The sequence below is a fragment of the Citrus sinensis genome, chromosome 1, assembly GCF_022201045.2.
Source record: "Citrus sinensis cultivar Valencia sweet orange chromosome 1, DVS_A1.0, whole genome shotgun sequence".
NCBI lineage: Eukaryota > Viridiplantae > Streptophyta > Magnoliopsida > Sapindales > Rutaceae > Citrus > Citrus sinensis.
Window position 1 is genome coordinate 17,489,254 of NC_068556.1, and position 25,023 is coordinate 17,514,276.

Sequence of the window (25,023 nt, forward strand, 5' to 3'; positions counted from 1 at the left end):
ATTGATTTTGCTATCTTAAGAATGTCCAAGACATCTTGTAATCATGATATATTGTCATTTTATTTTGAGACAAATGACTTTTTTCCCAGTTAGCAAATGCATATTGCTTTCATTTTTTGGATTGGAAAAACAAAAATTGGAAGAAGAAAAATGAAAATTAATAAACAAAAAAAAGATTACAGGACATCAGCATCATGTTCTTTTCTTTGAACTAAGTCTTTGTTTAACCTTTCTCCTTTTCCATTTTGTGAGTTTGGTATCTCTTTCTTTACTTGAACCAAGATTTTTCCTTTACTTACAAGTAAAGTTTAACTAATCTTGATCTTTTATTTTTCTCTGAACTTATTTTTCTTTCACATGCACGATCATTTTCAATTCTAACAAATCATTCATCTATCAATACCCAATTTGAATAAAATTCAGCATTCCTTTCTATCAATACCCAATTTGAATAAAATTCAGCATTCCTTTTCCTATTCTTTCTATGTAATAATTTGATTGTGTTGTTTTTAATCAAAATAAGATATATATCGTCAGGATATTGAAGTTTGTGATCACTTTAAGAAAAAACAGGTAGTTTAATATCTGAATTATCCACAAAATAACTCCATTTTATTATTTTTATATCATGAATGTGAGGTTCATGATTTATTTGTGTTTGATTCTTGTTTACAAGTTATGTTTTTCCTCACACGTTTCATATGATCACAAATCAAATAAAAAGGGGGAAATTAAAAAAAAAAAAGATTGAAAGCTTGCTTATTTTGAGTACAAGCACAATCTTGCTCATTTCCAGGACGAAATTTATTATGTTACATTTAGAAATGCGTTAAGAAAGAGATTAATTTGTCACATGATGGTTTCTAGGTAGAATCTTTCCAAGCTAATTTGCATTTTATAAAAATTTTCTTTCTATTCGTTTTACGTAACGATTAGTCAACAATCTTGGTTTGAGAATGCATACTCAACATGAGGATATAAGATTCATTTCCGGCACTCTGCCTTTCATCTCTTGTAATTTGACTGTCAGCAATCTTGATTTAACTTTTTGAATGGCAACACTCGGCAGGATTAATTAGAGAAGGAGGTATCAGGCATAGGGTTCTGAGTAGAGTTTCATCAACAATTAATGCTAGTTAATGTTTGAATTGAGAGACATGGAAATTTCTTATTATTATTTTTTTAATCTTTTAATCATTGTCTCTCTCAATTATGTCTCAATTTGCATGTTAGGACCACTAGGCACAGAGAGAGGAGGAGATATGGACATCAACTTCAGACTATTTTCCGAGAGGCTGGGACGGGTGTTAGCTGGTGAAGAAGTCACGTTGCCTGATGCTGCAAAACAACCTATTCAGAACCTTCATGCGGAGGTTGAAATCGTTACTTCTTGGCTGAGTGAATTTGAAGATGATATCTCTTGCCTTTTGATGCAAAAAATAGGAGAAGTTGAAATTGACAACCCAGATCTTGGGACCGTTATGGATGAAATCAATTGCTTTACTTATGAATCTGAGAAGTTCATTGACACATTCATCAACAGCATTACTCAACAGAAGAGACAAAGCAGGCGTAGCAAGGACATTTGTGATGCTCTGCTAGGACTCCAAAGCAAAATCATTGATATAAAACAACGGATGCAACAAGTTCAGCACTTCGATTCCGGAATCATTGATGAAGTCAAATCAATTGAAGCTGAAGCCGGTAATTTTCTTGCATCTTCATCGTCTAAGAATAGGGACACGGTGGGTCTAGATGATAGAATGGAGGATTTGTTAGATCTATTGATAGAAGGACCACATCAACTTTTAGCAGTGGCCATACTTGATAGCATTGGATTGGACAAGACGGCTTTCGTCGCAGAAGCTTACAGCAGCAACTATGTGAAGCATTATTTTGATTGTCACGCTTGGGTTCCAGAGCCTCACAGCTATGATGCTCACCGAATATTAGATATCATTATTAAGTTTCTAATGCCTTCATCTAGACTGAGTGAAATGAAGGATAAAAATTATGAAATAAAAAAAATATTCCTCGTGAATATCTAATGACCAAGCGGTATTTGATTATTTTTTTATCATGTGTGGAGAATATCAGCATGGGATGTTATTCGAAAAATACTTCCCGATAATCAGAATGGAAGTAGAGTATTAATAACACTCGCTCAAATTAAGATTGTCACCTCATTTCAGTTCGAAAACGGAGAGAACATTGGGCTTGATTTTGTGCCCACTGGAGGACTATTGAGAGCTACATACCAAGGATGGCCTTTCCACATCTTGTATCATGGAAGCATCTCATTGGAAGAAAATATAGACAAAGTATTGACCATGTCCCTTGGGCTTCAATGTATCATATATTGTATGTCACCTTTTTGCTTGAAACCTTGTTTTCTCTACTTCTCAGTGTTTCCCGCACACTTAGAGATATCCACCAGGCATGTATATCAACTGTGGATAGCTGAAGGTTTCATTGAAGACAATAATGAGGCAACTGCTAAGAAGTACTTAGAGCAACTAATCAACAGAGGCTTTGTCGAAGCAAATAAGAGAAGAGCTGGAGGCACAATCAACACATGCTCTATTCCCGGTCGTTGCCGTCCTGTATTGTTAGGAGTGGCTTCCAAGGTGGAATTTATCTTTTCCCCTTTCATGGATATAGAAGGTAAATCATAAAAAAATGTCAAACGTTTCTACACTTTAGAACAACAGAGTGATTTTGCTTGCTTAGATGATTATGACTCGCAACTGCATTCTTTCTTGTGCTGCTCTCCAGAAAGCCGCCACATTGACCCCATAGATTGGGAGAAAATTTGTGGAATGTTCAAACTTCTCAGAGTGTTGGACTTGGAATCTCTTGTTCTCATCTAGTATCCATCCGGAATTGAAAATTTATTTCTTTTGAGATATTTGAAGTTGAATATCCCTTCCCTCAAAAGCCTGTCTTCCTCATTATTAAGCAATCTTCTGAACCTCTACACCCTAGACATGCCCTTTAGCTATATAGATCATACGGTAGATGAATTTTGGAAGATGAAAAAACTCAGACATCTAAATTTTGGGTCAATCACACTTCCTGCGCATCCAGGAAAATACTGTGGCTCTCTGGAAAATCTAAATTTCATTTCAGCCTTGCACATTTGCTGCTGTATTGAAGATATATTAGGCAGGCTACTTAATCTTCAAAATCTCTGAATGCGGGGAGATTTAAGTTATGATCAATCTTTGCTGTCTCAAAGTCTCTGCAGATTGAGCTGTCTCAAGTCATTGAAGCTGGCGAATGAAAGCAAGATGCCATGGCTCTCCAAAATCGTCCTTGCTGAATACCTATTTCCTCATAGTCTAACCCACTTGAGTTTTTCTAATACTGACCGAATGGATGATCCCATGCCGGTGCTAGAAACGTTGCCGCTTCTTCAAGTGCTCAAACTGAAGCAAAACTCGTATTCATACAGAAAGCTGACTTCTGGACTATGGGGAATGCAGCCATGCCAAAACTAGAATGCTTGATTATCAACCCTTGTGCTTACTTGAAAAAGATGCCTGAACATCTCTGGTGCATAAAGAGCTTAAACAAGTTCGATTGCTGGTGGCCTCAACCAGAGCTGAGACAAAAGCTACGGGAATTTGAGGATAAGGAACAGTGTGGCATTCAACTATATCCTTATGGAATTTTTTTTTATTACATGAGACTATTGCTCAAACTACAACTCATATTACATGAGGTTATAACTGATATTTATAAATCAGACTATTACTGGGACCAACTTACATCAATGCTAATGGAGCTCTACCCAAATTTTAACCCTCACAAATATTCGAGGAATGTCTACTCCTCACTCTTGGGTAAGAAGGAAGACTACCTTCACTCAATTTTTAATGAAGGAAGGAAATACCCCCACAATGCATTTGTGGGGGTTCGAACTGCTGCCCTCCAACTTGGAGGGCAGCAACTCTAACCACTCGGCCTTTGGCCGAGTGGCTATCCTTACGGAATTTGATTAGCCCCTATTGAACTTGATGTATGTTTCTCATTTTACACAATTTCTTCAAATTTTAATTATTTATCCAATTTCATATATTTTTTCCCCTTTTCTTCAATACAAAAATGGTTATACAAATTGTTTTCTTCTAATTTGCCTCAACATTAAATACCCTTTAGAGTTTCTAATGCTCACCCCAATCATCAACCCTCTTCAATACATCGATGTTCATTTGTTTTAGTAGTTAAGAAAAAAAAATTTAGATTTCTTATTTTTCACAATTTCTTCAATGACTTGTGTAGGTGAAATTAGAGCAAAAATGTCAAGACCCAACCCAGACCTGGCAAGATATTGTCCGCTTTACGCCCATACACCCCAAGAACAAATCCGTGCGGGCCTTGTTAAGGCCCAAAGCGAACAATATCTTGCCATGTCTGGGTTGGGTCTTGACATTATGGTATCAGAGTGGCTTCGCGTGTCCACTTGTGCGATGGTGGGGCAAACCTCAGCGAGGACGCTGAGTCCCCAAGGAGGGGTGTATGTAACACCCTAGGCAAATCCCAAATCGGCAAAGCACGGGAGAGATGATGAGTTTATAAGGGGTGATCCACACCTTAATTGGCAAGACACGTTTTGGGGTGTATGGGCGCCCCAAGAACAAATCCGTGCGGGCCTTGTTAAGGCCCAAAGCGGACAATATCTTGCCAGGTCTGGGTTGGGTCTTGACATTATGGTATCAGAGCGGCTCCACGTGTACTCTTGAGCGATGGTGGGGCAAACCTCGGCGAGGACGCTGAGTCCCCAAGGGGGTGTGTATGTAACACCCTAGGCGAATCCCACATCGACAAAGCACGGGAGAGATACTGGGTTTATAAGGGGTGATCCACACATTAATTGGCAAGACGCGTTTTGGGGTGTGTGAGCGCCCCAAGAACAAATCTGTGCAGGCCTTGTTAAGGCCCAAAGCGGACAATATCTTGCCAGGTCTGGGTTGGGTCTTGACATTATGGTATCAAAGCGGCTCCGCATGTCCTCTCAAGCGATGGTGGGGCAAACCTCAGCGAGGACGCTGAGTCCCCAAGGGGAGGTGTATGTAACACCCTAGGCAAATCCCACATCGGCAAAGCACGGGAGCGATGTTGGGTTTATAAGGGGTGATCCACACCTTAATTGGCAAGACGGGTTGGGTCATGACAAGAAAACATCATGACTGTAGCCCGAGCTTCAATTTCAACCAGAACCTTTCCGTCTTCACATTTGCTGTCTACACAAATAAGTCCTGATCCTACGGTGGTGGACTTTTTTTGGTTTCTTTGTTTCCGCTGTCTATTCATAAATAAGAAGTTTTGTTTTGGCTTTTCAGTTGATAGTTCATTGATTTGTGCTTCGGCCATGGTTTCGTTAATTGTGTACAAAAAATAATTACTATTTGTGATGCTTGCTAGTGTTTGGGTTGAGTTGAATGTATTTTCTGTCTTTGTTCTGTTGCTTGCTCTGAAATCCTGTTTCAAAGGATGGGCAAGTCTGACACTCAATAGGTTCCGTTTATTTCCAGAAAAGATTAATTATTGATGAACTTCACACTTGGCTGAATGTCTTAGTAAACGTTCTTGTGGAGAAATCCTAATACCCGCTTAGGCAATACAATGAGGCAGAAATACTAATACTGCTGTACATGTGTTGATTGATTAACAGCTTTGTTCTCTGATATTCTTTCTTTATCTGTTGCAGAAATTCCTTCAATATGATTGATAGTTGCTACTAATTATAGAAGCATCCCTCCTTTGGCTCATTCAATGGAATATGAAAGACAGATTACTGAGACAAAGTCACGCTTCATTACCTTCCCAAAGAAAGTTGAAGTTTGGGCTGCGTACTTGGGAGTGGAATGAAGAGCGGCAGCAAAATGATTACAAGGATTGCCATTTACAGGGGCACTTTTGTGACTACTGATGTGTCCCTCTAATGGTTCAATAAATTGAAACCACGTCTAGTAAAAGCTAGAAAAACGCCGTGTTATAGTAAGCATCGACTTTCAATAATAGAATTTTGTGTGCAAGTGTGAAGTTCATCAATAATCAATCTTTATAACTATTGCCTACGGTATAAAAATATTTATAAAAGAGCAAGTAATTGCAATCCCTCGTTCAAATTTATAACAAATCAACTATAAAAATATTCAGAGCAAAATTCAAGATTAAATTATGTTCTATATTGGATCACACGTTAAAATAGTTATCAAGATATGCATGTATATAATTAAATAAATGTAGAAATTTAATTTGGTTTGTTAGCATTCCATTAAGAATAAATTTAAACAATTAACTAATTAAATCCTCGTTGAATAATTATTAAGCTTCATTTAAACTAATAAAATATGTTTGTGATATGATATCTCATAACAAATTAACTAACGACTTTGAAATTTATGCTATCTATCTCATGAAATTTATCAAACTCATACTTGATTCTTAGATCAAGTTACAAAAATCGTGTGAGGTGAATCAGTAGATTAAGGGCTAGCTCAAGTGAAGCTTTGAGGCAGCAGAATCAACACATGCCACATTTTAATATTGTCATTATTATTAGCAGTGTATCAAATTTGAAAAGTAATTCCAGTTGTCTTTGTTTCAGCTGTGTACTCATTAAGTAAGAGATTTCATTTCAGCAGAGAGTTGACTGTGTATAAAAATAAAGAATGTTTGTGATGCTTTCTAGTCTTGGATTAAGTGGGATTAATGTATTTTCTATAAAAACTGATCAAAAATTTCCTCCCATGGATGCAAGCTAATGCAAATTAGTTGAACCACGTTGAATTGATTTTTCCTCTGTTGGTTCTTTCAATTCTTTAATTCAATTTGATCTTAATTGCTTTTTGTTCTTTCATCATTATCTTGTTTCAATTCCATTTTCAATTGAGCTTCAAATTAGTTCATTCTTGGTAGCATCTTGATTGATTGGATTGTGATATTGGGCAGCAACTGAGGTATCTCTGGTTTTAAGCACTCCAGTTGCTACAGTTAGGCACTCAATCAATATGCTTTGTTCATTTACAGAAGAGATTTGATTATTGATGAACTTCATACTTGCCTGACTCTGTAAAGAAATTGTATGAATCAATAATTTATCAATGAGTAACGTTACAATTTATACAAGTCAAGCATACTTGGATGATAAGCCAAACACTATAAGATAAGTCATAGCCTATAAGATAAATACAAGCTAAGCCATAGCCTATATGATAATTACAAGATAACGGTAAAGAGATATAAGATAAGATTACAAGTTATTGAAACAGAGAGTAGTTATCTATGTACATGTTTGGCTAATACTCTGATCCCGTGTAGTGGGTTGGGAGGATTACATGGAGATGCTATTAAAGCTAAGGCATAAGGCAGAGATTAACAAACACAATGATTAGCAGTAGGTCGTTATTAAATATTATTTAACGTGAGGAACAAGATTTTCAGCCTCGCTTCATAGTGCTAACTACTTCGACTTTGTCTGTTACTTGGAAACTTTGGTGCCTTCCATGACAATCATTTTGTGGCAGCACAGTGAACGATTCTGTTGCTTTTGCTTTCAATGAACAGGGCTACCTTACCAGATAGGGTTACCATTTTATTAATTGCAAGTGGTAGCTTATTTATTCATTACTTTTGTCTTCTGTGAATATAAATCACTGACTATGTAATCATAATAATTTTTTAATAAGGAGTATGATGAAAATTAAAGACAAATAGTGATTTTGTAATTATTTATTATGCTCCAAGTCAATAGATATCACATCAACCCCCAATATTTTCTTTGCAACTACTTTCTTATTGTACCCATTATCAAAATTCTATAATAAACATCATTTATGTGTAGGAGAAACTACTGACTAAACTAACATGCTTGCACTACTGGAGTACCGAGAGAAAGAGTTGTGTAGGTCAACCTAAGACCAGTTTCATTCATCAACAATAAATGTTTCAGTGGATACATAAAACTTTTTGCACGCCAGTAAGTGGTAGACGTGATTTTGCATTTTTCCACAGCTTAAATTACTAAAGATCTTGCTCTGTTCTTTTCTTTTCAAATAGGCCTTATGGTCCCGGTGGAATTGTTTTGACCTTTTCTTTCTTGAAAGTGGATGTATAATACATATTGGTCTTGATTGATCCTTGATCAAGACCTATTTATTCTCTTATGCTTTATTCTTTTTACAACATATGGAGAACAGTGTATTGTAAGATTCATTTACCGTAGTCCTCTGCCTTGATCTGTTCTAATTTGAGAGTCAACAATCTCAATTCAATTTCTTGAATGGAGTACTAGCTAAGAGAACGGAGGTAGGGGAGGTTTAAAGCAAAGTTTCTTTCCAACTCTCTGTTTTTAACTATTTCTTTGCATGCTACAGGACTGATTACAGGGTGGTACCGAGAGAGGAGGAGATATGGACATCAACTTCATGCTATTTTCCGAGAGGCTGGGACGGGTGTTAGCTGGTGAAGAAGTCACGTTGCTTGATGCTGCAAAACAACATATTCAGAACCTTCATGCCGAGACTGAAATCGTTACTTCTTGGCTGAGGGAATTTGAAGATGATATCTCCTGCCTTCTGATGCAAAAAATAGGAGAAGTTGAAATTGATGACCCTGATCTCGGGAACATTATGGATGAAATCAATTGCTTTACGTATGAATCTGAGAAGGTGATTAACACATTCATCAACAGCATCAGTGAACAAAAGAGTCAAAGCAGCGGCAGCAAGGACATTTGTAATGCTCTGCAAGGACCCCAAAGCAGAATCACTGATATTAAGCAACGGATGCAACAACTTGAGCACACGGATTCCGAAATCATTGATGCCATCAAAACTTTTGAAGCTGAAGCCGGTATATCTTCATCTTCTAAAAGTAGGGACACGGTGGGTCTAGATGATAGAATGGAGGAGTTGTTAGATCTATTGATAGAAGGACCACCTCAACTTTCCGCAGTGACCATACTTGATAGCATTGGATTGGACAAGACGGCTTTCGCCGCAGAGGCTTACAGCAGCAACTATATGAAGCATTATTTTGATTGTCATGCTTGGGTTCAAGAGCCTTACACCTGCTATGCTGACCAAATATTAGATATCATTATTAAGTTTCTGATGCCTTCATCTAGGTTGAGTGAAATAAAGGATAAAAATTATGAAATGAAAAAAATTATTCTTCATGAATATCTAATGACCAAGCGGTATTTGATTGTGATTGATGATGTGTGGAGCATTGAAGTGTGGGATATTATTCGAGAAATACTCCCGGATAATCAGAATGGAAGTAGAGTGTTAAGTAAATAAAAGCACCAGGTCGGCCATGCTATTATTTCCGCCCCGGCATGGATCACCTCAGCCAAATGGTACGAGCAGAACACGGGGACAAATATGAGCCGATCAGAGATGAGTACCAACCAGGGGAGTATACCGACCAGAGGTATATACCGAGCCGATACCCATCCCCCGAAAAAGCGGGAACACGATCCCACAGAATCACGGTAGTTGCGCTTTTTCCAGAACCGTTGCGGGAGACGCGAGATCCTACTTTTGCCCATAATGTAGCAGTTAGAGTCCTATGAGGGGCTGCCACCACTCGAAAAAGGAGGGATGAAGGCTAAATGGGAACGTGGGACAGCGGCTATAAAAGAAGAAGAAATCGATGAAGAAAAGGGAAGAAAAAAGGAAAGTAGGGAAAACTCTGCGAAATTGTATCCAGACGCTTTTCAATACCGAGAGTGAGCTAATTCTAAGCAATTATTTGAACCCTAATTGCACCGTTTTCCCGTAAACACCTTGTGGTAACTTAGGCATCGGAGGGTTTGCGCTGGCAAAACCACCGGCGTCTCTGATCCACTTTTGTAAACGCAGGCTTAGTGAGAAAAAGAGGGACAACTCCAACTTCAGTGGCTGGAGCAATCGTTGAAGCAAGAAGGAATTGATATCTTTATTATTGATAACGTGAACGTTGGTGTAAAAATCTTGTCGGGCAAAGGGCGAGCAGATTTCAGCATCAACATTTTGGTGCCGTCTGTGGGGAGCTGGATAAAAAGCTACCACTGAATTAGTAGTTACCGGAGAAGCAACGAACGATTAGACATGGATGTGCCGAGGAAGGATGCTTTGAGGGAGGATAATGAAACTGTGGAGACAATCACTCTCTGGGAAATTACAAATGAAGCCCGGGAGAGGATGATGCAAGATCGATTGGAGCGGATGAAGAAACAAATGGAGACTCTCGCGACCATACTGTATGAGCTGAGGGATGAGCGGAGAAAGGATTGTGAAACCCCCGTAGGAAGAGATGATGTTGGAGCAGAACCCAGCCTCCGGAGGCGTAGAGTTGAGGAAATCCCTCCGCCGGCAGACCAACCTAATGGGGTGCATCCCCACAGAAGCACTAGTCGGGTTCCAGGAGAACGAGTAGATGAAGGGAGGGACCAACCTCGCCCTAGATGGGTACCGAAAACTGATGGCCGAGGGGCCAGTATTGATGAAGGAGAGCTCAGACAGGGGTTGCAAAATGCCGAGTAGGAGCGAGATCAGATAGCTGCGCGTGATCCTGACCGTGCTGTAGAATTGGAGGGAGAGGTGCGCAGATTAGCGCAAGTGATAGAGGAGATACAAGGCAAGAGAAAGCCCCCGAGCTGGAGGATAATGCTAGATGAAGAATCTCCACTATCAATTGAGATCATGGGTATTGTAATCCCAAGAGATTTTCGCTTCCCCGACCTCAAATACTCCGGGCGAAGTGATCCACTGGTGCATATTGAACGTTTCAACGACATGACGGGTGTTCAGGGGTTAACACCAGCTCAGAGGTGTAGGGTGTTCCCATTGACACTGGAGGGACGAACTCGAGAATGGTACCGCAAGCTGTCACGAGGAAGTATTAGAGGGTACGAGCAGATGTGCCAAGAGTTAGTCGAACAGTTCCGAGGAGCAATGGCCCCAGAGGATGATATGATGGAACTAATGGGGATGAAGCAGGAGGAACAAGAATCCCTTCGAGATTTTGTAAAACGATACCACCGAGCCGTGTTTAATTTGGGAGCTTTCAATCACCCGCAGGCGTTAAGCGGATTAAAGGAGGGTGTGAGGATAGGCTGGCTATGGTATAACCTGAGAAGTCTCCTGGTGCAGAATTACTCAGCGAGGTATGAGCAGGCAAAGAGAGACATTGAAATTGAAGAGGAAAAATCGGCAAGGATAAAGAGTGAACAGCTGGAGGAGCTGAGACGAAAGGAAAAGAGAACCCCAAGTGGGAGCGAGTCGGGAAAGCGAGCTGGGGAATCCTCAATGATGGGTGCGGTATCAGCTCGGTCTCGCCCTTACCCCATGGCTCAGAGACCGCAACAGGGCTCAGCCCCCGCGCCCCCCATTCCTGGAGCGGCAACGAGAATTCCGGCAGTTGGCTAACCATCCTTATCACAACGCTCCCAAAGCACTACACACGGCCAACTCCAGAACGGGACGATCAGGTCAGCTACCTTCAATATCCGCTTGGGACAATATTCATAATAGCCGAGTAGTCCAGCTAATTGACCAGAGCTCAGCGTATAGACAATACACCCCGTTAAAAGTCCCTATGGAGGAGTTGTACGAGAGAATCGAGGGACGAGGCCTGTTGTACCCTCCAACCCCTATAACAAAACCTGCTCACCGACGGGATAAGAGCAGATTTTGCAAATTTCACGACACTCACGGTCACACAATCAGCCAATGTCGTGACTTAAAGATCCAGGTGGAGGATTTGGTGAGAAACCGTTATTTGGATAAATATGTAGATGGGGTGTCCTCCGTCATTGAATCACAGTACACGCGGGATGAAGGAGCTGAGAGGGGCCTGGAATGTGAACAGCCGACTATCCGTGTGATAGCAGGAGGGCCAACATTGGCTGGGGATTCGAACAAGGCACGGAAGAACTATGGGAGATACGCCATGACTAGCAAAGAGGTGCTTTTCAATTTGCCAGCAACCAAGAAGGCAAAAGTGCGGCAAGTTCCCATTATATGGACAGATGACGATGAAGAGGGTATCTTATATCCTCATGAGGATGCACTGGTGATTAAGGCAATGGTGGCTGGTACAGAATTGGGACGAATACTGGTAGACACGGGCAGCTCGGTTGACATCCTGTTTAAGTCGGCCCTAGATGATATGGGAATTGCAGACTTGAAATTAGAACGGACAAATACATCCTTAAAGGGATTTGGAGGGGGACGGTTAACTCCCATGGGGATCATCGAACTCTCAATTACTGTGGGGACAAAGCCGTTTGAAAGAACGATGATGCTGGACTTTGTCGTGGTAGAGGAAAGAAGCCCTTACCAGATGATACTGGGGAGACCCTTCATGAGGATAAGCCAATGCGTTGTATTTACGCATTATCTGGCACTGAAATACAGAGTAAATGGAGTGGTTGGTGTAGTAAAAGGCGACCAGAGAATGGCAAGGAGTTGTTATGCTACAGCGGCCAAGGAGACACTACAGGTTACTTCTCTAGATAACCGAGGAGAGTCTAAAAAGGGCCGCCAAGAACCCGTTGAGAAACTGGAAGAAGTTGCGGTAAGCAAAAGCAACCCGAGCAGAGTGGTTAAGATCAGTTCAGGATTGGTTGGGACAGTAAGAGGCGAGCTGGTAAAGTGCCTACAGTCTCATGCAGATATATTCGCCTGGTCTCACGAGGATATGCCAGGAATTGATCGCGGGGTAGCTTGCCACAAGTTGGCAATCAAGAATGAGGCGAGGCCGGTGAAGCAGAAGAGAAGATGCTTTAACTAGGAAAGGTACGAGGCCATAAATGCCGAGGTGGAGAAACTATTGAAAGCAGGATTTATAAGGGAGGCCAAGTACTCAGAGTGGATTTCCAATGTAGTACTGGTAAAGAAGGCCAACGGAAAATGGAGGATGTGTGTGGATTTCACAGATCTTAATAAGGCATGTCCGAATGACAGTTTTCCCCTACCAAAGATAGATCAATTGGTGGACTCAACAGCGGGTCACAGTCTGCTCAGCTTCATGGATGCCTTTTCGGGATACAACCAGATACCCATGGACGAGCAGGATGAGGAAAACACCACCTTTATAACTAACATGGGTTTGTTTTGCTACAGGGTGATGCCTTTTGGCCTGAAAAATACAGGAGCCACCTATCAAAGGTTGGTGAACAAGATCTTCAAGCAATTGATCGGTCATACTATGGAGGTATATGTGGACGATATGATCACAAAGTCCAAAGAACCGAGTGATCACGTGAAACATTTGGAAGAGACCTTTGAACTACTGAGGAAGTATGGAATGAAGCTAAACCCGGAGAAATGTGCATTTGGGGTCAGCTCTGGCAAATTTTTGGGGTTCCTGGTGAGCCACCAAGGGTTCGAGGCCAACTCAGAAAAAATACGGGCGGTAACAGAAATGAGGTCCCCACGAACAGTTAAGGAGGTGCAGAGCCTTACAGGGAAATTGGCAGCATTGAACCGATTCATCTCGCGGGCCACAGATAAATGCCACCCTTTTTTCGAAACCATAAAGAAAGGGAGAAAGATGGAGTGGACATCAGAATGTGAGGAAGCGTTTGGGCAGCTGAAGGAATATCTGGCTCACGCCCCATTACTATCAACTCCGAGAGAAGGTGACCAACTGTTTTTATACTTGGCAATCTCAAAATGGGCCACCAGCTCAGTGTTAGTCCGAGAAAAAGAAAGGAAGCAACACCCTGTGTATTACACTAGCAAAGCCCTGGTATACGCAGAAACTAGGTACCCATTGATGGAGAAATGGGCACTGGCTTTAAAAACGGCAGCACGAAAACTGCGATCATATTTTCAGGCCCACCCGATAATTGTGATGACCGACCAACCTCTCCGGAAAATGCTCCAAAAACCAGATGCATCAGGGCGGTTAGTAAAGTGGTCCATGGAGCTGAGCGAATTCGACCTGTCCTATAGGCCCCGAGGAGCAATCAAGGCCCAAGCCCTGGCTGATTTTATGGTTGACCGTGTTGAACCAGGGGAAGAGGTCCAGGAGGAACAACTAGTGGAACAGAAGGATCCAAAGGGGGTGTGGCTGGTAATGGTTGATGGGTCACGTAGTGAACAGGGATCTAGAGCAGGAGTTATAATCCGAAGCCCAGAAAGAGTAGAAATCCAAGCAGATTCCCAGCTAATATGTAATCAGCTCAGTGATCAATTCCAAGTAAGGGAAGAGAAATTGGGGCTTTATTTGAAGAAGGCGAAACAAATGGTTGAACTCTTCAAAAAGGTAGAGGTGAAGCAGATATCCTGGAATGAAAATTACCGAGCAGACATGTTGGCAAGAATGGCTGCAACAGTAGATCCCAAATTACCTAAGTCAGTTCCACTAAAGATGAGGGCCTCGCCGAGTATAGGAGAGGAAGTAGAGGTAATGAGAATAAGCATCGAAGAATCTTGGATGGACTCGATTCTCGCATACATCCGCGATGGCATTTTACCGGAGGACAAAAGGCAAGCAAGAAAGTTAAAACGCCGAGCAGCGAGGTATGCACTGCTCGATAGGGTGCTCTATCGCCGAGAATTCACCTTGTCCCTTTTGCGATGTTTGGATGATGAGGAGGCAGACTATGTACTAAGGGAGATTCATGAAGGAATATGTGGAAATCATTCAGGAGAAAGAACTTTAGCCTTCAAGGCACTCCGGCAAGGATACTTTTGGCCGACCATGCACCAGGATGCGAAAAGGATGGCAAAGAGTTGCAAAATCTGCCAAAGCTTCTCAGAGGTTCCCGCACAACCCCCAGAAAAGCTCACCACTATGACATCCCCATGGCCTTTTGCTCAATGGAGAATCGACCTGATTGGTCCGTTACTGAAAGGCCGAGGAGCGGCAACCCATGCAATTGTAGCAATAGACTATTTCACCAAGTGGATAGAAGTGGGGGTCCTTAGCCAAATCACGGAGAGAAAGACAACGGATTTTATTTGGAAGAATATCATCTGCAGATACGGAATCTCTTATACCATCATCACCGACAATGGAAGGCAATTTGACAACAACTTCAGAGAATTTTGCCGGAACCTAGGGGTGGACCTGAAGTTCTGCACCCCCGCACACCCCCAGGCAAACAGAAAAGTGGAAGCAGCCAACAAAGTGATAAAGAAACTCCTGAAGACTAGACTGGGAGAGAAGAAGGGAGCTTAGGTTGACGAGCTACCAGGGGTACTGTGGGCTTACCGGACAACTCACAAAACCGCTACAGAGGAAACCCCATTTGCCTTAGCTTTTGGTCATGAGGCGGTAGTCCCAGCAGAAATTGGAGTACGAATACATCGGACGGAATACTTCAATGAGGAGCAAAATGGCGAGCAGATCTTCTTGAGCCTGCACCTGCTGGAGGAGAAAAGGGAAGGGGCCTCGCAGAAAGTGGCCCAATGTCAGCAAAGGGTCACGCGTTATTACAACAAGAACGTACGCGTGAGGCAGTTCCGACCAGGAGATTGGGTGCTTAGGAAGGTGAACCAAAACACCAGGGATCCCAACCATGGCGCTCTTGGCCCGAAATGGGAAGGCCCGTACAGGGTGATACGAGCAACTGGACCAGGAGCTTATAAGTTAGTGTACACAGATGGACGAGACGTAAAGAGGTTGTGGAACGCCGAGCACTTGAAGAAGTATTTCCAGTAAGCAAAGTGCTCTACTAAGTCTTCATAAGTTATTTCTATTAAATGCATGATGGCTTGTTGCACATACATATATTCTGTGTTCCTGTAATGCATTCAAATTTCAATAAAGATGAATTCAGCACGAAATCCCCCTGCTAGCAAACCCAATAAAAAAAAATTCTACCAAGGCAAGTAAGTGTCTGCTTCTGCTCGGTCAACGAAAGACCAGCAGCTAAATTTACGAAAATTCTACTAAGGCAAGTAAGTGTCTGCTTCTACTCGGTCAACGAAAGACCAGCAGTTAAATTTATGAAAATTCTACTAAGGTAAGCAAGTGCCTGCTTCTGCTCGGTCAACGAAAAGACCAGCAGCTAAATTTACGAAACTTCTACTAAGGCAAGTAAGTGTCTGCTTCTGCTCGGTCAATGAAAGACCAGCAGCTAAATTTATGAAAATTCTACTAAGGCAAGTAAGTGTCTGCTCCTGCTCAGTCAACGAAAGACCAACAGCTAAATTTATGAAATTCTTACCAAGGCAAGTGTGTGCCTGGTCCTGCTCGGCCCACGAAAGAACAGCAGGCGATTTTACGAAATTTCCACAAAGGCAAACAAGTGCCTATTCCTGCTCGATCAACGAAGACCAGCAGGCAATTTCAATAAATTTTTACAAAGGCAAGTAAGTGCCTGCTTATGCTCGATCAACGAAAGACCAGCAGCCAATTTTACGAAAATTCTACTAAGGCAAGTAAGTGCCTGCTCTTGATCGGTCAACAAACGACCAACAGGCAATTTTGCAAAAATTTACTAAGGCAAGCGGATGCATATTCCTACTCGGTCCACTAAAGAACCAACAAGCAAAATCAGATAAATTGTCAAATTAATTTGCAGAAACAATCCATGAGCAAAAACCAGACAAGAAAGCCAGTAAAGAACATCTAAAAATTTATAAGCATTTAAATGTTTACAAAACGAATGAAAATCTAGAGTCTATACAAAAATAGACCTAAGGATTAGGAGGGTCAACGGCTTTAGCAAGTGAAGGATCAGCTATCTCTGGAGGTGGAAGATCAGCAATACCGGGAGGAGGAGGCACGGACCCTTGTCCCACTTCAAAAGCATGTCCCCCAACTTCCCCCTCCTGCACCCCATCTAAAGGAGCCTCCACTTGATCCTGCTCACCCTACTCTTTATCTGCCTGGCCGATCTCTGCCATATACTCCAGCCTCCAGCTTGCTCATGTCCAGCTCGGGATATTCTTCCTTAAGCACAGACATGATGCACTTATAGGAGAAAACAACCCCAGAGTCATACTCGGCATCCAGCCGATCGTCCACGTCAGCGGATTTACCTTTCTCCTCAGCCAGCTGCTCACTCAAGGATTTGATTTCTCCCTCAAGGGCAGTCCTCAGAGTATCTCTTTCACTTTGAGTAACCTGAAGATCAGACTTCAGGTCACCCAACTCACCCTCAAGTTTGGAGGAAGTGGACTCAGCAACCGCAACTTTCTCCTCTAGCTCTGTAATCTGCCTGTTCAGCTCGGCCAGCTTCTCCTTCGAGCGATCAGCAGACTCAACCCTCTTCTTCAAGTCCTGGTTCTCAGCTTGGAGCTTCCTCTCTTGGCGCGTGATCCTATTCTTGTAACAAGATACTAGAGTGGCCAACTTGAAGGAGACCCTTTGGACAGAACCAACTAATTCATTGAGATTCATGCTCTCAATGTCCTGGACCATCTTCGGTCCCACTGACTTCCCATAGTCCCTCTGATACAGGATCAGGTAGTCACCCTGATCACGAGCTGGAAGAGGGGAGGATCGGTCCCCAGAGCGTGTACTGACCTCAGAACTCTTGTCAATAGTTTTCTCCCCGACACTCTTACTAGGTGGAGGAGGGGGCAGAGCAGGAACAGAAGCCTTAGAAGGGCTAACACTGACTTTCTTCGGAGGAGGAGGAGGGTTGCTGGAGCTGCTCGGAGCCCGACCACGCTTTCTGCTCATTGCACTGAGGATATTGTTATCCATCCAGGCAACAATGTCCACTAAGCCCGAACCGACCAAGTTTATTAGTGACAGCAGGTCTTGGCAGGTAGACGCGTTCACCAGAGTAGTTTCAACCTGGAGCAAGGGTCGGTCTTCAAGGTCCTTAACCAAACCCCAAGATTCTGAAAAAAACAAACAAGGTTAAAGAACTCAATAAGTAGCAATTTTGATTAAGAATATAGGCAAAAATGAACGACCTGGGGTGATAAAATGCATTGGAAGGTAAATATCCCCACCAAGCGACCGGACTGCTGGACACCAGTTTCCTCCAGCAAAGAAGAATTTGTTCTTCCAATTCTTACATGAAGAAGGAAACCCAGTGATCGGTTTCCTCTTTGCAAAACTGGACATGAAGTAGTACCAGCCCGCCTCCTTTGGGCTGCTTCGCAGCTGGTACAGATGCTTCACTTCAACAAGGGAAGGCTCCTCCGACCCGCACCTCTCCCACAGCACAAACATAGCCGAGAGAACCCTCCACCCGTTTAGGTGTAGCTGACCTGGGGCCAGGTGCATACCACCCAATATCTTGGCAAAATAACGTTGAAGGGGCAGCCGAGCTCCTAGTCTGAAACTCTCCAAGTGCATCGTCACGTACCCCTTCGGAGGCCGACTAGGTACATCACCTTTCCCAGGAACTACAAGGAGAACCTCCTCAGGAATGTTGTAGAGGTTCCTAAGCTTTAATAGATCAGTGGGGGTGGTGGCACAAGCTATGAAATCAATAGGGTAAGAATCTGCCTCCACTATGTGGCCAAAGTTCCTTTTCCTAGAGGGTCCGCTCGGCTCGGAACTGCTTCTCTCGCCATCACCCACTTCTTCAGGGACCCCAACCCCACCATAACTGTGATCTTCACCAGAGCTGGATGTGGGTCCACCTCTATTCCCCACAAGCTCTAATTCAGGGGAAGGCGAAATGGTCAGGGGGCGTGGGTATTCAAGGATATCCCTGCCATGGGAAGGACCTACACTACTGGAGGGACCTAAGAAATCGGTGGGTATTGACACGTTAAGGTCTGAATCCCCTGTTTCTTCATCACTCTCATCAACAATTAACTTCCTTTTCCGATTTGACATATCAGAATCCCAAAAGAAAACAAAGAAAACTCAAGTATACGGATACAAAAGGGGGCAACACAGAACCCAATCAACAACAACCAGGGAAGAGATTAAAAGCAATACCTGGAATGAACTGGCCCTGATAGCGCTGCCGTGACAGAGAAAAAACCCAGCAAGTAGATACTCCGAACACGGGAAGTGTAAGTAAAGTTCAAAGAGGGGGTAGGTTAACGACGGAGAGACGAATAACAAAACGATGATGATGTAAGTCTAGGGATTTGAAACGAAAAGGAGGAAATGAAAGCATTTAAGTGATAAAGATGCCAGCTCACTTACCGTATATCGAGGACGAATAGCCCGTCGTTTCAAATTTCAAATACGAACAGTCTGGAGATGCCACGTCACTAACCGTTACAAGAGGCCAGGCTAGATGCAAGCCCAGATATGCAATGGATATGCTCATTAAGGCCCATGCTCAGGTCGGAACCTCCCCAGAAGAAAAATGGTACCTCAGGTCCGTCCCGGTAAATAGAAGACCAGATGAGAAGCCCCCGGGTTGGTAACATTTGACTATCAGTTTCTATTCTTAATTCATTTCACTTGCAAGACCATAAACTGGGGGACTGGTGTTAAGTAAATAAAAGCATCAGGTCGGCCATGCTACTATTTCTGCCCCGGCATGGATCATCTCAGCCAAATGGTACGAGCAGAACACGGGGACAAATATGAGCAGACTAGAGACGAGTACCAACCAGGGGAGTATACTGACCAGAGGTATATACCGAGCCGATACCCATCCCCCGAAAAAGTGGGAACACGATCCCACAGAATCACGGTAGTTGCGCTTTTTCCAGAACCGTTGCGGGAGACGCGAGATCCCACGTTTGCCCATAATGTAGCAGTTAGAGTCCCATGAGGGGCTGCCACCACCCGAAAAAGGAGGGATTAAGGCTAAACAGGAACGTGGGACAGCGGCTATAAAAGAAGAAGAAATCAATGAAGAAAAGGGAAGAAAAAATGAGAGAAGGGAAAACTCTGCCAAATTGTATCCAGACGCTTTTTAATACCGAGAGTGAGCTAATTCTAAGAAATTATTTGAACCCTAATTGCACCGTTTTCCCATAAACACCTTTAGCTAACTTAGGCATCAGAGGGTTTGCGCCGGCAAAACCACCGGTGTCTCTGATCCACTTTTGTGAACGCAGGCTTAGTGAGAAAAAAAGGGACAACTCCAACTTCAGTGGCTGGAGCAATCGTTGAAGTAAGAAGGAATTGATATCTTCATTATTGATAACGTGAACGTTAGTGTAAAAATCTTGTCGGGCAAAGGGCGAGCAGATTTCAGCATCAACATAGAGTACTAATAACGCTCGCTAAAATTGATATCGTCATCTTATTTCAGTTCGAAAACTGACAGAATATTCAGCTTGATTTAGTGCCAACTGGAGGACCATTGCGAGTGACATACCAAGGATGGCCTTTCCACATCCTATACCATGGAAGCATCTCATTAGAAGAAAATAAAAGGGAAGCAATTGATAAGCCCCTTTTCCTTCAATCCGTCGCACATTGCATGTTACCTTTTCCTTTGAAACTTTGTTGTCTTTACTTACCTGTGTTTCCCGCACACCTAGAGATATCCACCAGGCAGTTATATCAGTTGTGGATAGTTGAAGGTTTCATTCCAGACAACAGCGAGGCAACTGCTGAGAAGTACTTAGAACAACTAATCAATAGAGGCTTTGTTGAAGTAAAGAAGAGAAGAGCTGGAGGCACAATCAACACATGCTCTATCCGTAGTCGTTGTTGGCCTTCATTGCTTGTAGTGGCTTTGAATGCTGAATTTGTCTTTTCCCCTACCCTGGATGCAAAAGGTGAATCACGAAAAAATGTCAAACGTTTCTGTGCTCTAGAACAACAGAGCGATTTTGCTTACTTAGATGATTATTACCCGCACCTGCATTCCTTGTTGTACTTCACTTCAGAAAGCGACCACTTTGACCCCATAGATTGGCAGAAAATTTGTGAAATGTACAAACTTCTCAGAGTATTAGACTTAGGATCCCTTGTTCTCAACCAATATCCGTCCAATATTGAAAATTTATCTCTTTTAAGATATTTGAAGTTGAATATCCCTTCCCTGAAAAGCCTTCCTTCATCATTTTTCAACTATCTTTCGAACATGTACACACTCAATATGCTTTTTAGCGACATAGATCATACAGCAGATGAGTTTTGGAAGATGAACAAACTCAGGCATCTAAATTTTGGCTCAATCATACTTCCTGCACGTCCAGGAAAATATTGCGGCTCTCTGGAAAATGTCAATTTCATTTCGGCCTTGCATCCTTGCTGCTGTACTGAAGATATATTGGGCAGACTGCCTAGTCTTCGAAATCTCTGCATATGGGGAGATTTAAGTTATTATCAATTTTTGTTGTCCCAAAGTATTTGCAGATTGAGCTGCCTCGAGTCATTGAAGTTGGTGAACGAAAGCAAGATGCCACGGCTCTCCAAAATCATCCTTGCTGAATACCTATTTCCTCATAGTCTAACCCACTTGAGTTTTTCTAATACTAACCTAATGGATGATCCCATGCCGACACTAGAAAAGCTCCCGCTTCTTCAAGTGCTCAAACTGAAGCAAAACTCGTATTCAGGTAGAAAGCTGACTTGTGGTTCTGATGGTTTTCCAAGGCTTAAGGTATTGCACATGAAATCAATGCTATGGCTAGAGGAGTGGACTATGGGGACTGGGGCCATGCCAAAACTAGAATGCGTGCTTATCAACCCTTGTGCTTACTTAAAAAGGGTTCCTGAATAGCTCTGGTGCATAAAGAGCTTAAACAAATTCGATTGCTGGTGGCCTCAGCCAGAGCTGAGACAAAAGCTACGGGAATTCAAGGATAAGGAGCAGTATGGCGTTCAGATTTATCCTTACGGAATTTGATTAGCCCTGATTGAGTTTGATGTAAGTTTTTTCTTCTTCCCCAATAACTTCAACCTTTAATTATCGATCTAATTTCATATAAAAGTTTTTTTTTTCTCCACAAAAGATTTGATAGTATGCAGCTGCCTAAACTATAATCATAATATAAAGTGTTTTCTACATTCTTATTGTGGTTGCTTCTAATTTTTGTCTCAACATAAACTTGAAGTGTCCATCACAGTTCCTGATGCTGACACCATTCATTAAAAACTGTATGATAAGATCTTCAATCAGTTGTATGTGCAGGTAAAAGCACAGCGGAAAATATCTTAACTGTAATGTAGCCAAAGTTTCAATTTCAACCAGAATCCAGCCTTCATCCTTTCAGTGTTCACTTCTGCTGAGTTGTCTACACGTTGTTTGGTTTCTTTGTTTTCAAGGATTTGCATGCTAAAAGTAATAATGTCATGTTCAGATTAATATATTGTACAAAAGTCTGATTAATTGTTTTACTTTCTATTTTCAGTTTCACTGGTGTGTATTCAATTTGTCAACATTCAAATTAATATATGTTATGTTTTTATTTTTATTTTATTTCTTTCTCTAGTTTTTAAGTAGCGGTACAGTTCAACTTCAAGCTTAGTACTTCAGTTAGAAGAAAAGTATTTGTGCTTTGATCTCATCTCATCATCTCAACACTGGCAGAACGACATTGTTGTTCGGTTTTTTGGAATTTCACCGACGTGTCAGTCATTATAAGGGCGAGAATGCTGGTCAAAAGTCAGTTGGGGTTAGTTAAAAAAGTGCAGGAAAATTCTGGGATTGTTAGAGATGGCCTTATCATAGTTTATAAGGCTGGTTGATGGGTCATCTTCTCAGATCTCATCAAAGCTATGGAGAGAGAGAGAGAGAGAGAGAGAGAGAGTTAAAGTAGAAAGTTGTATATTCTTGTTCTCTGTAACAAGCTCTACATCCTGGTAACCTTGATTTGTGAAATAGTGAAAGCTTGAAAGCTTGTATCCTTGTCTTCACTGGATTTAGGCACTTTGATTCAATTTTTAGTTTGGATTTCGGAGAACGAGTCTTTATACATCAAATCAAAGATGGTCTAAGGTGTTTGATCTTGGTACTGTCAGAGGATTAAACACAACAAAAAGAAATTGGGGCATATTGCCTAATCTTCATAGTCTTCAGATATATGGAGATTAAGCCCTTGTAAAATAAAAAACCAGCACTAATCATTGGTGATTTGGAGCAGAAGATTAATGAGTAAAGTTCTGAAAGTGGAAGATTTAATCTATAGTGCTGCACGTTTTGGAAGCTTTGCTAGAATTGATTACTGAATTCTTTCTCTATTGATTGATTAGCAGCCCCACAGCATGCAATGGTTTTCACATTTTTCCCTTCACAGCATGCAGAGGGTGCCTGTAGTGCAAAGAAGTTGATGGCACGCAGGATGTGCTGCTCACTCTCAATTCCTTACAATCACACCAAAGCCGTCTTTTGCAGCAAAGAAATACCCGTTTGCATTAAAAATGATCCTTATAGCCATTGAGATTAATTGATTAAATGGAGTTGACAAATGAAACAAAAACGGAAAAAAAAAACTTTAATTCTACCAAAATCATTCATCCATTAATACCCACGTTGAATAAAACTCAACGTGGTTGAATACCCATTTGCCTTAATTAAGTTTTGTCACTTTAAATCCTAATTACTAATGTTTTTTCTGTTAATGGTTGAAAATAAGATAAGAAGAGAGAAGGTGAACTTGAAGAAGTATAAGAATAAAAGACATGTAATGATGTTGATGTGTTTATGTGAATAAAGAGAACAACGGAGGTGGAACCATTGGACAAATGGAAATGGAATCTTTGTCCAAGTTTTTCCCTTGATGTTCTAAAGTTTGCATATATATGTTTCAAGAAACAAATGGAAATTAAATAGTACATAAAGGTGAACTCACATCGTCAACTAAAGGTTACACTACCATTTGCCCAATGGTTCCATTTCTATTATCATTTTCTTTATTCACAGAAATATCATCGGCCTCATATTCATCAGTATAAGAAGAAGGACAAGGACAAGGACAAGGACAGGGTGAGTCTATTGTAAGACTACAGCAAATCTACAATTTAGTTTTATTTTTGCTGCTACACTCAGGAATCACTAGCATCAACCACCTCCTTTATTGCCCTTGATTCATTTTTCTCCTGAAGATTGTTGACCTGATGAAATAACACTTAAAATGAGGCTGCCTTAGACGAAGCATATATGTTAATCACCTGTTGTAATCTCATGCCAAAATCATTTCAGTTCCTGCTCATAAAATTAGTTACTTCAACCTTTGTCATATGTATTCTCCACTGCTTCAAGATACTTAGATAGTGAATCTGTCTAAATTCCAACTCAAAAGATTCATTTGAGAAAAAATTCTTCAGATGGTCATGTAGAGTTCTAATTTATCTCCGCATCATACACAAAATACTTGAAACCTACACATCAATGATCAATGTTCATCTTTTATTGACAATCCCAATTCTCAAGTGTGTTTGGAAATAAATTAGATTCGCAGGCATTCTAGAAATATCTGGTGTATTTCAATGACAATGATGCCAAGTCATGTCTCATTGCGTCCAAAAAAGAAAAAATGGTGATGTATGTGGAGGAAGATCGTCAGCTCAATTAAAACTACACCTCGGTCATTTCTGGACTCATCAACAAGAGGTAATTTCTTACTTTGTGAACAAATTTTGTGTCTTATAATTTTTTCTGTATTTATATACTTACATGCTGTTTTGTAATTATGTAGCCACCAAAGCCTGGACATGGAGATGTGTGTTTTGTTATGTTTAGTCCATTTATAAGATCATGTGTCATGTGATCTATAAGTCTACTTAATGGTTGCAATCAAATGAGTTCATGTCCAGATTGTGAAGTTAGTTAATTTCAACATATAGCAATGATTGTATCCATTGCTTTTATGACGTTGCTATGTTATTGCTTCTTTAATAAGTGGCAGACATGATTTTCTATTTTTCCACAGCTTAAATTGTTAAATAATTGATAATGCTCTTGTGCTTACTCTGTTCTTTTCTTTTTAGATAAGCTTTATGGTCTCAGTGGAATTATTTTCACCCTTTCTTTATTGACAGTGGATGTATAAAACAAATTGATCTTGATTGATACTTGATGATGTTGTAGTTATTTCTCTCTGCTTTATTCTTTTTGCAACATATGGAAGACTGAATATTGTAAAATTCATTTCCCGCACTGCTCTGCCTTGATCTGTTCTAATTTGAGAGTCAGCAATCTTGATTCAACTGCTTGGGTGGAGTACTAGCTAAGAGAAGGGA

The 25,023-nt window shown here is 41.4% G+C and overlaps 2 protein-coding genes across 5 annotated transcripts in view; one reads left to right on the forward strand and one right to left on the reverse strand.

The window, feature by feature from the left end:
• LOC107175807 (probable disease resistance protein At1g58390) overlaps positions 1–25,023 on the forward strand; it is a 168,666-nt gene that overhangs the window by 94,142 nt on the left and 49,501 nt on the right. For 3 of the 4 annotated variants that reach the window (XM_052439257.1, XM_052439265.1, XM_052439275.1), the window contains one exon: positions 8,520–8,678. In XM_052439257.1, the coding sequence (XP_052295217.1) occupies positions 8,520–8,678 (159 nt within the window). Of the gene's footprint in view, positions 1–1,253; positions 1,362–8,519; positions 8,679–25,023 lie in introns of those variants that run through there. The other variant, XM_052439270.1, reaches the window with a different exon arrangement.
• LOC107175789 (uncharacterized) lies at positions 16,834–18,756 on the reverse strand. The gene is made up of 4 exons (XM_052439279.1): positions 18,301–18,756; positions 17,880–18,123; positions 17,482–17,804; positions 16,834–17,367 (listed from the first exon to the last, which is right to left on the reverse strand). Exons 1-4 carry the CDS (start codon positions 18,754–18,756, stop codon positions 16,834–16,836), a joined length of 1,557 nt encoding a protein of 518 aa, XP_052295239.1.

Coding starts and splice junctions, on each gene's coding strand:
- LOC107175789 (XM_052439279.1), bottom strand. CDS start 18,756: ATGTCAAATCGGAAAAGGAAGTTAATTGTTGATGAGAGTGATGAAGAA. Junction 18,124..18,300: donor TAGTTCCTGGGAAAGGTGAT/GTACCTAGTCGG, acceptor GTGCTGTGGGAG/AGGTGCGGGTCGGAGGAGCC. Junction 17,368..17,481: donor CTATTGACAAGAGTTCTGAG/GTCAGTACACGC, acceptor AAGATGGTCCAG/GACATTGAGAGCATGAATCT.